General features: G+C 44.0%; 1 protein-coding gene across 1 annotated transcript; it reads right to left on the bottom strand.

Moving 5' to 3' along the window:
- Nucleotides 1–436: 436 nt before the first annotated feature.
- LOC124080969 (PRAME family member 12-like) lies at nucleotides 437–3,007 on the bottom strand. Its single transcript, XM_046427057.1, has 3 exons — nucleotides 2,721–3,007; nucleotides 1,885–2,460; nucleotides 437–1,022 (listed from the first exon to the last, which is right to left on the bottom strand). The coding sequence occupies exons 1-3, from the start codon at nucleotides 3,005–3,007 to the stop codon at nucleotides 437–439; spliced, it is 1,449 nt and encodes a 482-aa protein (XP_046283013.1).
- Between the last annotated feature and the right edge of the window lie 12,160 nt (nucleotides 3,008–15,167).

Genomic DNA, 15,167 nt, shown 5'->3' with positions numbered 1-15,167 from the left:
GATTGGGGATGTGGCCTAATTATTGAGCACCTTATGATTCAATACCCCCCCCACACACACACACACAAAAAAAAAAAAAGGAAAACAGCAGTGAAAATTTAGTACATTTTTATTATGGAATAATAGAGCCAAAAACCAAGTAGCATAATAAAATGAAAGCCCTGATACCTATCTTTCTGAAGGCCCATTTTTCAGGGGTACTGGGGATTGAAGCCAGGGCATTTGCCCAGAGCTACATACGCAGCCCTTATTTTGAGATGGTCTTCCTGAGTTGTCAAGACTCAAATTTGAGGCCATATGCACACATGAACCCCATTAGACATTTATAAGAAACATTTCTTGAGGTTCTGGAGATCAAACTCACGGCCTCATGCCTGCAGGGCACACTCTAACTGAGCCTCACCCCAAGCCCAAGAAAGCTAATGTGATGTGCATGTCAATAATCCCCTGTCTTCCGAATTGCCACTGGGTTTCCGGCAATAAAATCCGTATGTTTGAGGTGAAGAACACAATCATAAGAATAAATCTGGATGTCGTGGACAGGCCTGATGTCCTTCACCAGCTGCATCAACTCCTTCCGAACCTGGTCAAATTTCATGTGGTTGATCTCAGTCCAGAAACCCCAGAGGATTTCATCAAAGCTCTCCAGAGGGGCAGGGTACTTTGCTTGTTCCAGCGGCAGGCTGCCGGTGTGGCTCAGCAGGTTCTTAAGAGCATTCAGGGGGATTTGGTTCCCACAGAAACTGAAGGTTTTGAGCTGGGAACAGTGACCCAGGGCTGGTGAGATGGCATTTAGCAGGGACTCTGTTATCTCACAAAACTCTAAGACCAGGGTCTCAAGGGTGGGTGCCACCTTCTCCAGAAGGATGCGGAGGGGCTCAGGACTCATATCTTTCATGGAAAAAGAGCTGAGATCCAGATACTTCAGTTGATCAGTGCTCGGACACATGGACAGATGCTTTAAATCCTTCTCCTTGAGCGGACAACCTCTCAGCGAAAGTGTTTTCAAGGGGGTCTGACTCCTGGAGAGAAAGCAAAGAGTTACTTCTGGTGAATGAAGGCACCAAGTGGATATATTGGGAAATGGTAGAAGAGAACTGGTTAATCTCAAACCCAAGGTTGCCCTGTCCTTCTGATGATGGTGGACCCCCAGGACACTGTGGGTTGCAGAATCTGCTCCTAAACATCACCCAATTTCAGGGTGAGCCTTTCACCACCACTTGAGTGACCAGGTGAGTCCATCATCTCTAAGGCTCCTCCCCTCACTGCCAAGCCCAAGGCCACAGCTCTGGCAACAGGAGGTCAGGGGGAGTCATGTATGAAGAACAAATCCAGGCAAGATGAAGAAAACCAACCGGGGTTATCCACCTGTGAAGCTCACACCCTGTACCCTCCATCCCTCCTCCTCACCCTCAACTCCAGAATCACCACCTGAGGCTCAGAGCAGCCTTCCCCAGGGGGGGGGGGCATTGGGGGCGGCTCCTCTGCTCCCTGCTGGAGAGCACAGAGCTTCCCTGTTGCAAGGTGCAGGTGTGGGGGCTTCCCTCCTCCAACGCCATCTCCTCTACCCCATCTCCCACCTCCTTCGCTGGACAGGCCTCCCAGGGAAGGAACCTCACCCACCCTCACTAGCTCCTTTCCCCCCCAGCTGGCTTCCCAGCATGGTGGCACTTCCCAGAACATGCACCACGGTTTAGCCCTCTGCTTCTGTGTGGGTGGTGATGAGACCCTCCTTTAGGACTGAGCAGGGGACCAGACCCGGAGGTCACTCGGTCACTCTCCAGCATCTCCTTCCCTGATATGGCCAGTGGCCGGGGCACAAGCCCTTTTAATGCTCGGTAAGCAAAAATGGCTTTTGCGGCAATGCGCACCCCTCGTGCTTACAGGAGGATTTTGTGCAGCGCTCCGTAGAGGAAGAAGACGTTGGTCACATAGAGCTCACGGAGTTTTTTCACCTTCCGCAGTTGAAGGCTGAATCTATGGGAAAACCACCTGTTTACTGAGCGGCTGGTGAAGACCTGCGGGCTCAAGTCAGAGAGATGGAGGACGCGAAGGTTCCTCATCTCGATCAGGCAAAAACAAAAATGTTCCATTATTTCTCGAGTCCAGTGCTGAGCATTCACCTCCAGTTCCTGCACGTAGTACAATGGCAACGTCCTCAGGAATTTAGAGAGTTTCAAGTAGAAACCCCCGATCTGCAGCTTCTCGCAGTATATACAGACCACCCCCTTTCTCTCCTCCACCCACTCCCTGAGGCTGCCAAGGAATCTTTGGAAGACTTTGTCCAGATCGAAATCTATGAAGATCTTCAAGTGTGGCTTCGCTGCTCTTTGGCTACATTTCTCTCTTTCCTTTGGAGACATGGCCTCTTGTGAGCAGGCACCCAGTGGGGCTCTGGACCACTCATTGTGGCTGTCCTGATTCACTTCCCGAAAATCGATTGCTTTCAGTTTCCATTTCCTATGGAGAAAATGGGAAGGAGGTTCGAAAAATAGACAAAGACTTGCCCGACTTCCAACCTGTGCGTTAGACCCCAGTGAACCCCTTGTTCTGGGTGGCTACTCCTCTGCTCTCCTATGTTTCTCCATGCCCTTTTCCCTTGAATCCAGCCAGGGACCCTTCCTGTGGAGGGGGCAGAGCAGCCTCCTCCCTGGCATCACCTGGTCCACCCTTCACCCTGTCCTGCTTCCCTCAGCTGTCTCTTCCTGGGCCCCCCTCACCTGGGGTAAATGTTCTGGGAAATCAGCAAGTCTAGCCCATTCAGTAGGGTTTTTAAGGCCTTCACATCTCTTGTCTTCAGCAGGTACTCCACAGGCAGACAGGGCAAGGGGCAGGACAGCACCATTTTCTTTACCATCTCCATGTGACCCCCAATTATAGCCTCCTTGTACAACTGCAGGGTGAGCACCCTGGGCAGGTACTCCAGATTGGGGATGGGCAAGGCCTCGTTGCGCAGTACGTTCTGTATCACCAGGTCCTGGAGTGTGGGTACGGTCCTGATGCTCATCCTGTTGAATCTGCAGGGAACAGAGGCACCCTTTCAGGCCAAGCCTGAAAAACCCCTCCTTAACCAGTTGAGGTCCAAATCCTGGTAAGCCACAGCGCTGTGGTGGTGGGGATCAAATCCCCAGTATCCAGTTTCCACCTCTGGTCCTCCCAACTCTAATCCCACTGGTTATTAAGCAGTCTGAAGGCTCACCAGTCCCATTATGGACAGGTGACTCATCCTCACTTTTGAGATCCTGGGGAGTGAACCAAGGGCTGAATGCATGCCAGGCAAGTGCCTTACCACTGATCCCAAACCTAAACCTCACGTAGGACCCCCTTAAAGAGAATAGAAATGACACAGGGCCAATGCCCAGCCTGGTGACACAAGCCTGTAATTCTAGCAACTTGGGACACTGAGGAGGACTACAAGTTCAAGTCCAGCCTCAGCAACTTAACAAGATCCAAGGCCCTCATGAGAGACCAAATCAGAATAAAACATTAAAAGGGCTGGAATGTGGCTAAGTGGTAAAGGACCCTGAGTTCAATCCCCATTAGCAAAAAATATATTTTTTTAAAAAATGAGAACCTCAAGTTCAAGGGCAGACTGGGAAACTGAGCAAAACCTTGTCCAAAGCTCAAGATGTGGTTCAGTGGTATCAAGCTTGCCGAGCATGTGAGGCCCTGGGTTAAATTCCCTGTACCACACATACACACACAATACGATATACATATGTGGACATGTACAGATGTAAATCTAGATATAGCTATACCTTAGGGCTGTGCTGAGGGTGGTAGCTCAGTGATATAGGAGGTTACTGAGCCCACATATAGCCTTGGGTTAGATCCCATTGGACCACAAAAATGAAAATCAGAACTTTTTTTTGCTGAACTTAGAGGAAGTTTATTTGGGGTTCCTGGTTTCAGAGGTTCATTCCATGGACAGCCAGCTCCATTGCTCAAGAGGCAGAAGAACATGACCGAACAGAGCCTCAGAAAAGCTGATCAGTACAGGGCAGCCTGAAGTAGTGGGCATGGTGCCAAGAAACTTTAACAGGGGTTCACGGGATGCTTTCACTATATCCCTTGTGGCTATTTCCTCCAGCCACACCTCAGCTGCCTAGAGTTTATCACCCAGGATGTAGTCCTATCAAATCTGTTAAATAGATGAATGTACTAATTATGGATCTTATAACCCAATCCTCTCACCCCTTACATTAACACTTGAACCTTTGGGAGAATACATCCTATCCAAACCGTGACACCAAAATCAAGTAATAAAACACTGATATAAAAATGTATACATCACATATATGAGCACATATTCCTTTGTTTTGTGGTCATGGGGTTTGAACCCAGGTCCTCATACTAGGCAAGTCCTCTAACACTGAGCACACCCTCACCCTGTTTTAAGCTCTAAATATAAAATAACTTGTAAAATCACAATACCAAAAATTCCATTAACTGTCATTTAAAAGAGTATAGACTACATATGCAAATTGTCAAGAAAATCAAAATCAAATAGATAGGTCTCTCTTAAAAAGTTTGGACTGGGCCAGGGGCAGTGGCACATGCCTGTAATCCCAGCAGCTTGGGAGGCTAAGACAGGAGGATCTTGAAAGTCAGCCTCAACAATGGTGAGGCACTAAGCAACTCAGTGAGACTCTGTCTAAACAACTTAGTGAGACCCTGTCTCTAAATAAAATACAAAAATAGGGCTGGGGATGTGGCTCAAATGGTCGAGTGCCCCTGAGTTCAATCCCTGGTGCCCAAAAAAGAAAAAAAAATTGTTGGGTGCAGTGGTGCATGCTGGTAATCCCAGCAATTTAGGAAGATGAGGCAGGAGCATCAAAAGTTTAAGGCCAGCCTTAGCAATTTAGGGAGATTCTAGGCAAATTACTGAGGCCCTGTGTCCAAAAAAAATGTAAAAGGTGCTGGAGATATAGCTCATTTGTTAAGAAGCCCTGAGTTCAATCCCCAGTCCAAAAAAAGTCAAGTTGCAGATCAGCCACAGAACCTTAGCAAGATGTTGACCATCTTAGGTAGACCCTGATTTAAAATAAAAAACCAGGTCTGTGGAGATGAGGCTCAGTGGTAAAGCATCCTTGGGTTCAATCCCTAAAGAAGCAGCAGAGGCAGCAGTGGCAACCTGGGCTGCAGTCACCAGGGCAGACTGGCTGTGGGTAGACAGGGTGGTTTGTCCTTAGGGAGGGCTGTCACTTACCCTATCTGCACGTCTGGATGGAATGATATGGCTCTCCAAGTGTCAACAGATTCAGGCAGTGACTCTTGGTCCAGGATTCTCTGGAACCTTCTCTGGCTGGTCTGAAGCTTTTATTCCTCCTCTCCAAACCCTTCCCTTCTAATTGGAAGCTCATATCTGACTAGATTATTGAATCTCATCCAATTAAACCTGGTTGGATTTTCAGCTTATGGATTGGTTTTAGCAGATCTCCAGGCAGGAAGGGGAAGGGATTCTGGGTGGGGTGCAGATCCTCTCATGGATTTCTTTCACAGAGTTTCATTCACAGGGTCACCCTCAGTTCTGAGCATGAGACACCAATGGACTTAATCTGATATTGGACAGAGGGAAACACCTGGAAGCTCTTTGTTCAGGGTTCCATGGCCACACTAACGTTGTGAACATGTTCTAGAGTTAAAATCTCTTATGTGTGATGGCTCACTTCTTTAATCCCATCTACTATGCCAGCAGCCCCAGAGGCTGAAAGAGGTCAATCCCTAAAGCGAGGAGCTCCAGGCTAGCCTGGTCAGCAGGGTGAGAACCCATCTCAAAAACAAAAATGCTTTATTAAACCGGGTGTGGCATCACACACCTCTAATCCCAGTAGCTCTGGAGGCTGAGGCAGGAGGATTGCAAGTTCAAGGCTGACCTCAGCAATTTAGCAAGGCCCTGAGCAACTCAACAAGACCCTGTATCAAAATAAAATACAAAAAGTGGCTCAGTAGAAAAGAAATTGGAAAAGAGTTGCTAGAGACACAACAGAGACTCCTAAAACCTCTCGCTACCCTTGAGGACAAGGAGGGAGGATCAGTCTTTTGTTCCTGTACAAGGTAAAGGATGTTTCAGGGGGATCGGCTCAGCAAACTAGCTTGAGAATATTTTCACCAAATATGAGCTGGGATTTGAGACCACAGAGAAGATTTGACTACCAGCCCTGGGAAGGCCACTTTTCCATATATGAAGCCACTGATGGTGGAAGCTGTGGGTACCTCTCAGGATGTTGGGGAGCAAGAAATGTAGGTCAAAGTGTGGGTCCCTCTCATCATGGCAGCCACCACCTGGAGCCTTTCAGTGTCAGAGTTCTTCCTACAGAGGCATTTCCCAGGCAATGCTGAGCCCCACACAGTGCCAGAGTTCTTTATCCTAGAAAAGCAAAGTCTAAGGAACAATGACATTTTAAAGAGTGTTAGATAATAGTGAGGCATGGTGGTACAGGTCTGTAGTCCAAGAAACTGGGGAGGCTGAGGCAGGGGGATTGCAAGTTTGAGCCTGCCTCAGCACTTGAATTTAGTAAGACAATCAGCAGCATATCAAGTCCCTGTTTAAAAATAAAAAGGACTGGGGAAGCCAGGCACAGTGGTGCACACCTATGATTTCAGTGGCTCAGGTGGCTGAGACAGGAGTATCTTGAGTTCAAAGCCAGCCTCAGCAATGGAGAGGCACTTAGCAATCACTGGAACCATATCTCTAAATAAGATACAAAAATAGGGCTGGGGATGTGGCTCAGTCGTTGAGTGCCCCTGATTTCAATCCATGGAACCCCCGCCAAAAAAAAAAAAAAAAAAAGGACTGGGGATGAAGTTCAGTGTTCAAGGGCCCCTGGTTTAAATTCTCGGTATAAATAAAAGCATGTCAGATAAGGGTTATATGATGTGTTATATGATAATAGTTATATGGCTATTTTGGACTATTTTATGCTCTAGGCTCTAACAGACTAGACTGAAAATCAAAATGCAGTAACCCATATTAACACTCAAATAGAAATTAAGTTGATATATGACCTTTGTAAAAATCGGAAGAGAAAGAAGACAAAACCTGAATTCCCAAACAGGCCTGTGTCAATGGCACGAAAGTTTTAATCATTATGTCTTTTTGTGCAATCAAAAATTCAACAATAGGAGCCAGGCATAGTGGCACATGTGTGTAATCCTAGCAGCTTAGGAGGCTGAGGCAAGAGGATAGAAAGTTCAAAGCCAGCCTCAGCCATTTAGAGAGGCCCTAAGCAACTCAGTGAGACCCTGCCTTAAAAATAAAAAAAAAAAAAATCAAAAGGGCTGGGGATGTGGCTCAGTGATTAAGTGCCCCTGAGTTCAATTCCCAGTACAAAAAAAAAAAAATCAATAACAGGGATAGGGAAGAAGCTCAGTGGAACAGTGTTTGCCTAGTGCATGTAAAACCTTGGGCTCAATCCCTGGTACAAAAAACAAAAAAAAAATTCTAGCAAAAATACTATCTTTTTTTTTTTTTTTTCTTAATGTATCCTGGGGATTGAACCCAGGGGTGCTTTACCAATGAGCCATGTTCCCAGTTCTTTTTCTTTTTATTTTTTTTAATTTTGAGACATGGTCTCAGAACATTGCTTAGGGTCTTGCTAAATTTCTGGGGCTGGCCTTGAACCTATGATCCTCCTGCCTCAGTCCCCTAAGAAGCTGGGATTATAGGTGTGTGATACCATGCCCGGCTTTGTCTCATAAGTTTTGACAAAAATCATGAAGTATTTTGTGCTGTGGGTATAGCTCAGTGATAGAGCATGTGCTTTGCAAGTGTGCTGTCCTGGTTTTGATCCCCTGTACCACCCCCAAAGCCACATAACTTTATGATATATTCTGTGATAGAATTCTGTGGATTGTGAGGGCTACTCTTAAAAACTGATGACCACTCCTGTGTTGCCCAAACTCAGAGAGCAGCAGCCCTCTGGTCCTCCACACTCATTTTGGAAACACAGCTTCCTGGGAACATTTAGTTTCCTACTTCATTAGTGTACAGATTTCCTTCCTTCCTTCCTTCCTTCCTTCCTTCCTTCCTTCCTTCCTTCCTTCCTTCCTTCCTTCCTTCTTGTTGTTTGTTTGTTTGTTTTTATTTTTGGTACTAGGGATTGAATCCACCTATTGCAGGGCAGAAACTGAAGAATATGGATAAATAAATCAGTGTGTGTGTGTGTGTGTGTGTGTGTGTGTGTGTGTTATTAGAGTTTAATCCAGGGATGCTCTACCATTGAGCTACATTCATAGCCCTTTTAGTTTTTATTTTGAAACAGAGTCTAACTTGCCCAGGCTGGCCTCAAACCTGCCATCCTCCTGCCTAAGCCTCCCAAGTCACTAGGATTATAGGTATGTGCCACTGTGCCTGACCAACAAACTACTCTTTTTACCATATCTACCTCACTCAGAAATATTTAATGTTTGTTATAACTAGATTAACTTGTTTCATGAAGCCCTATCAGATGGAAGAAAACTAAGTCCAGTATTTAAATTGTTTCACTTGATTCTAGATGTAAAGATACTTAAAATTAAAAAGAATTTCTGAAAAATCAGTCTGTTTAGAATCACACACAAAAAAATGGAGCACATGTGTATGGACACATTTAAATAATTCAATTATTATTAAGTTTAATTTGTTTTGAGATAGGGGCCTCACAATGTTGCTCATGCTGGCAGTGTTCTTGGAATCCTTCTGCTTAGCCATGGGGGAGCAGTTGGAATTATAGGACTGGGCTACCATGCCTGACTTCAGTTTAATGTTCTTCCTTCCTTCCTTCCTTCCTTCCTTCCTTCCTTCCTTTCATTATTTTTTGTTGTTTGTTTGTTTTGTTTTTATTTTTGGTACTGGGGATTGAATCCACAGGTGCTGTACCACTGAGATATATCCCCAGCCCTTTGTTTGTTTTTTGTTTGTTTGTTTTCTTTTGAGACAGGGTTTTCCTAAATTGCTGACTTTGAATTTGCAATTTTCCTGCCTCAGTCTCCCAATTTGCTGGGATTAGAGATGTGCACCACTGCATCTGTCTCTATTTGAAAATATGGGAAGGACACAAAGTAGCCACATTAATTATATAATTATAAAGAGTGCAACAGGGGTTCACTTGATGCTTTGACTATATATAGCCCATGGGGCGTTGAAACGTATATATATATATATATATATATATATATATATATATATATATATTTATTTATTTATTTTTCTTTTTTCTTTTTCCCTAAACTTCTCCCTGATCTTCTTCTTCCTGATCTCTCCTCCTTAATCTCCTTTTCTCTGAATCACCTCTATCCCCTACCCCTTTCCTGTGAATACGTGAAATCACAGCAATACACCTTCTTTTTCTTCTTTCTCAAGACCTTGTCTTTGTTATTAGATTGGTGTCCAGGACAAGGACTGCGACAGGGGGATATCAAGTTTGAGGCCAGCCTGGGCAATGTAGGGAGACCCTGTCTCACAACAACAATTTTGTTTTTAAAGCCTGGGGATAGAGAGCTCAATGGTGGAGCACTCCTGGATTGAATCTCCAGCACTGTAACTAAATAAACAGAAAATAATAAAACACAATTAGAAAACCTCCATTGCTTTAAGAAAAGCAGAAGTATGAAAACCCTTACACCTTTAATTCCCTTTAACTACAGGAAAAAGAGGTGTCTAGGGCATGGGAGTATGAGACTTCATCTTTTAGTCTTTAAAAAAGTGACTTGAAGTAGTCTGGGATTAACCAATCTGTGATTTTTCTCTTGCTCCACTTCCCCGGCCCCTCCTTACAGGGAAAATAACTTCGAAACTCTCAGTCTACTTCAAGCTCTCCTCTTGCTGCCTTGGGAGGTTTTTGTGGTACTGTTTTTTGTGGAACCTAGGGGTGCTCTACCTCTGAGCTATATCCCCAACCCTTTTTAATTTTACTTGAGAAAAGCTCTCACTAAGTTGCCCAGGCTGGCATTGAGTGTGTGATCCTCCTGCCTCAGTCTCCAAAGTGGCCGGGACTACAGGGAGGTGTGCACCATCAGGCCCAGTTATTTTGCAGTGAGCAACTCCTCTACCATAGAGCTACATCCCCACCCAATATGGGTATTTTCTTTTATTCTAATTAACACTCTTTTCTTGTTTCAAAAAAGAAACATTCCTAAAGCCATAATGTTAAATATTAAAATCTAATGCATTTACAAGATGAAAGTTTATTTGACTAAAAAGCAATCCATGAACTGGGGAACTCCATATTGAAAGATATTTTCTGGCCAGGTGCAATGGCACACACTCATAATCCCAGCAATTGGGGAAGTTGAGCAGGAGGATCACAGCCTGGGCAATTTAGCAAAGCCCTAAGCAATGTAGTGAGAGCCTGTCTCAAAATAAAATAAAAAGGGCTGGGAAGGTGGCTGAGCAGTCAAGCCCCCTAGGTTCAATCCATAATACCACAAAAGAAAAAAAATATCCAAAATAAATATAATTTTATATATATTTTTTTTAAAAATGACACGATTTAACCAACTAATAAATCAATGGTGGAGGCCTGCTTATCTGATCAAAACCTTGTGTTTGTTCTTCAAGGTGTTTAAATTTGGGGTGATGCCAGGCATGGTGGCACACGCCTGTTATCACAGAGACAGGAGAGGCTGAGGCAAGAAGATCACAAGTCCTGGGGAAGCCTCAGCAACTTAACGAGGCCCTCAGCAACTTAGCAAGACCTGTCTTAAAATAAAAAATAAAAGCTGAGCATGGTGGCACACACCTGTAATCCCCTTGGCTCAGGAGGCTGAGGCAGGAGGATCGTGGGTTCAAAGCCATCTTTGGCAACAGCAAGGATGCTGTGGCAATAAGCAAGTCAGTGAGACCCTGTCTCTAAATAAAATACAAAACAGGGCTGGGAATGTGGCTCAGTTGTTGAGTGCCCCTGAGTTCAATTCCTGGTACAAAAAAAAAAAAAAAAAAAAAAAAGAAGGAAAGAAAGAAAATTGAGGGTGGTAGTGCTTTGTTAACAGGAAAACATCACTTTTCATCAATTAGGGTACAAGTTTCTTTCTGTTGAATAGAATAAAATAAAGAAAGCAAGAACTACTATTGAGCCCAAGTTACTCAACACAGATCACACTGCTGGAAGAGAATCCAGAGTATTATTAAAATGCTCAGGGGACCTGGGTGGAGTCCAGGAACTATGGGTCACAATTTATGGCCTGAGTGAACTACAGAAAACACCTGGGTGCTCCGGTCGGCCTCTGGGGCTGGCATCCACTTTACTACCAGTTCTGGGAATCTCTAGTGCACCCCAGTCCCCAGGCAACCCGTGTGGACCTTCACAGTGCCAGCCCACATTGTCCACCAGAGGTGTATCCACAGCTGTGTCCTGCCAGGTGGCACAGAGCTCCTGCTGCACGTTCCTTTTAAGCATTTATTTTCCTCTGAAGAGCCACAACCTCTGCTGCTCCTGCTGTTTTCTCCTGGATCTGCCTTTTTTTGTTTGTTTGTACATACTTAACCTGAGTCTAGTCATAAAAAATATATCAGTCAATTGTACCTTGAGGTACAGACTCTCATAATCCCAGCAGACTCTCTAAATAAGCTAATGTTATTATGAACAATTTTTGAAAATAATGAGGGAATTCCTAGTTCATTTATTTATTATTATTTTATTCTATTTTGTTATACACAATGGCAGTCATTTCATATTACACATATAGAGTGCAATTTTTCAAGACACTGATTGTACACAGAGTATTTTCACACCATTCCTGTCTTATACATGTACTTGGGGTAATGGTGTCTGACTCATTCCACCATCATTCCTACCCCCTAGCCCCCTCCCTCCCCTCCCTCCCCTTCCCGGCCTGCTTTTGAAGACCAATGTCTTTCCACAGTGGACTCGACTTCACACACAGGGTGCCATGTCCCCAGATGCTGAGATCATGGTGGCTTCTCCTGTGCAGCTCATCTAGATCTCCCTCGCAGGTTTTGCCCTCATTAGGGGAGATTGAAGACTTTGGATGAGAACATTCTGGAAGCAGGGCAAACAGGAGGCATGCTCAGGTACATTGAATATGAAACATTTTAGCAAAAAGAAAGAAAGAAAGAAAAAAACCCTCCCCAACCAGTGGTACTGGCTCTAAGTAATAAAACAGTGAGAAAGGTCTATGATAATTGCTCCCGAGAGTCTCAAGCCTTCTCTCAGATATTCACTTCTGTTTGAGCTTTTAAAAACAACTTCATAAAATACAGTATAAGAACAAATTGGTTTCATCTTTGTTTGGTTCTGATTTGTTGTTTGCACTACCGGGGACTGAACCCCAGGGTGTTCTAACACCGAGTCACATCCCCAGCTCTTCTCAGTTTTTATTTTGAGACAAGAGATCTCACTGAGTTGCCCAAACTGGCTTGTTCTTTTTTTTTTTTTCAGAGGTGGGGCTACTGAGGATTAAACTCAGGGACACACAGCCACTGAGCCCCATACCCAGCCCTATTTTGTATTTTATTTAGAGACAGGGTCTCACTGAGTTGCTAGTGCCTCACTTTTGTTGAGGCTGGCTTTGAACTTGTGATCCTCCTGCCATAGCCTCTGTAGCTGGGATTATAGGCATTCACCACCAAGACCCACAAAAACCATTGTTTATTTATTTATTTATTTTTGGTACCAGAGTTTGAACCCAGAGCTGCTTTACCACTGAGCTACATCCCTAGACCTTTTTATTTTTTTTATTTTTATTTTTTTTTATTTTGAGACAGGGTCTCACTAAGTTGCTGAGAGCCTTGATAAATTACTGAGGTAAGGATGATCTTTTTTGTGATCTTCCTGCCTCAGCCTCCCAAAATTGATGGGATTATAGGCATAAGACACAGCACCTGGCAAAAACTGTTTTTAATATATATTATATGATAGTAACTACTTTTTAAAACTTTATGATAACTAGATTCATTTATTTACTTACTTATGGTACTGGCACTTGAAATCAGGCTTTTTTAGTTTGGCTCTGCTTCCCCAGCCCCCACCCATTTTTCTTCTTTTATTTTAATTGACTTTTAAAAAATAAATGACAGTAGAATGCATTACAATTCTTATTACACATATATAGCACATTTTTTTTCATATCTCTGGTTGTATATAGATTATGTTCATGCCAATTTGTGTCTTTATATATGTACTTTGGATAATGAAGTCCATCTCATTCCACCATCCTTGCTAATCCCCTGCCCCTTCCCTTCCCCTCCTGCCCCTCTGCCCTATCTAGAGTTCATCTATTCCTCCCAAGCCCCCCCTCCCTACCCCACTATAAGTCAGTCACCTTATATCAGAGAAAACATTAGAATGGCATTTGTTTTGGGGGGATTGGCTAACTTCACATAGCATTATCTTCTCCAATGCCATCCATTTACCTGCAAATGCCATAATTTTATTCTCTTTTATTGCTGAGTAAAATTTCATTGTGTATATAGGCCAATTCTTTTTTTTTTTATTAATTCCTGCTCCAATGCTGAGGCCTAGAGCCCTTTGCGGGGTCACAGCCCTGGTGATTTCTGTGGAAAGCAGCTGTTTAAGAGTCCTCAAACACTCTCTGAAATGCAGTATTCCAACTAGGTGAGATCTGGATCATGGACCGACACAGAATTCTGCCTTCCTCTAGCCTGCCATCTTCATTCTCCCCACCCTTTTTAAATTCTGGTGATGGAACCCAGTGATGCTTTAACACTTAACTACCTCCCCAGTTCTTTCTTTTATTTTGATACAAGTTCTGGCCAAATTGCTAAGGGCCATGATAAATTGGTGAGGTCAGCCTTGAATTTGCAGTCCTCCTTCCTCAGCCTCCGATGTGGCCAGTGTTATAGGTATCTGCCACCACACTTGGCTCTGGCACTTTTTTTTCCCTAAGCCACAGAGAGAGGTTTATTTGGTAAAGTAGATACAAATTCTAGGGATAGTGGTGCAATCTCAAGGAATATGCCTTTGGGGTTAAAGCAAGGAATACTCGCTCAAGGCAGAATGCAGGCTATCTCCAGAGGAGAGAAAATCTCTGGAACTAGTTTTATTTATCACTGAAGAAGAAAGCTCGGTTCAAGCATTAAATATTTCACTTGTGTTAGTTCTGGGGAAAGTGGTGAGTTAGGGGGATTTACAGATTCCAGAAGAATGTTCAGATTCACATTTGGATTTCTTGCTGGGAGCCTGCCAGCATTGAGATAAGCCTGGGTGTCCCAGTGCAGGTTTCTGGTGTTAGCAGAACCTCTTAATTAAGTTGACATTTTTTTTCTGACTTTGGGGTCTGGGTAAATTTGCCTCTGACAGTCAGGCAAGGTGGCTCACCCCTGTAACCCCAGCAACTCAGAGAAGCTGCCAGGAGATCACAAGATCCAGGCTAGCCTCAGCAGCTTAGTGAGACCCTGTCTCAGAAGAAAAAAAGAAAAGATAAAAGGTCAGAGTTGTAGCTTGGTGACAGAGAACTCCTGAGTTCAATCCTTCATACAGGGGGAAAAAGGAAGGAAGGAAGGAAAGGAGGGAGAGAGGGAGGGAGAGAGGGAAGGAAGGAAGAAAGAAAAAGAGGGTGAGGAAAAGAAAAGAGAAAAAAAGAGGAAAAAAGAAAGAAATGGAGGGTATGTGAGGAGGAAGGAAGGAAGGAAGGAAGGAAGGAAGGAAGAGGAAGAAAGAAATTGCCTCTGGCAGTATATGGACCAAGACCAAGCAAGATTGGTTAGGGTTGAAAATCCATCAGGAATGCAAGATTGGTTTAACATTTGGAATAAACCTGGAATGCAAATCTCCTTTCATATTTGAATAACAATTTTATTGATTAACCATATCAATGGAATAAAGCAAAAAAATCATCTCAATTGACACAGGGAAAAATATTTGTCTGCCAGGTATGATGGTGCGTGCCTGTTAACCCCAGCTACAGGAGACTGAGGCAGGAGGACCACAGGTTCAAAATCAGCCTCAGCCACTTAGTGAGACCCTGTCTCAAAATAAAACATAAAAAGGGCTGGGGCATGGCTCAGTGGTTACCTGCCCCTGGGTTAAATCCCAAATATCCTCCCACCCCACAAAAAATATATGGGAGATTCCGAGAGAGAGAAGGGAATGCTAAGAAGGTCCCCTAGGCAGGAATGAATCCGTGGCTGGGTGGGGTGAGGTGTGGAGAGCCAGAAAGGTTTTTCTTTCTTATTATTTTCTTTCTTGTTTTCAATGGAAAATTGT

The sequence above is a fragment of the Marmota monax genome, unplaced genomic scaffold (genome assembly GCF_021218885.2).
Source record: "Marmota monax isolate L192 unplaced genomic scaffold, Marmota_monax_Labrador192_F-V1.1 WCK01_AAM20220418_F8-fsc00707, whole genome shotgun sequence".
Taxonomy (NCBI): domain Eukaryota; kingdom Metazoa; phylum Chordata; class Mammalia; order Rodentia; family Sciuridae; genus Marmota; species Marmota monax.
Note: the sequence above shows the minus strand (reverse complement) of the source record. Positions and strands in the feature narration are given on the sequence as shown.

Bases quoted from the DNA above. Each gene is read 5' to 3' on its own strand.
- LOC124080969 (XM_046427057.1), bottom strand. From the start codon at position 3,007: ATGAGCATCAGGACCGTACCCACACTCCAGGACCTGGTGATACAGAAC. The intron at 2,461-2,720 runs GTGAGGGGGGCC...TTTTCTCCATAG, and splicing joins TCCCAGAACATTTACCCCAG to GAAATGGAAACTGAAAGCAA. The intron at 1,023-1,884 runs GTAAGCACGAGG...CTTTCTCTCCAG, and splicing joins GCGCTGCACAAAATCCTCCT to GAGTCAGACCCCCTTGAAAA.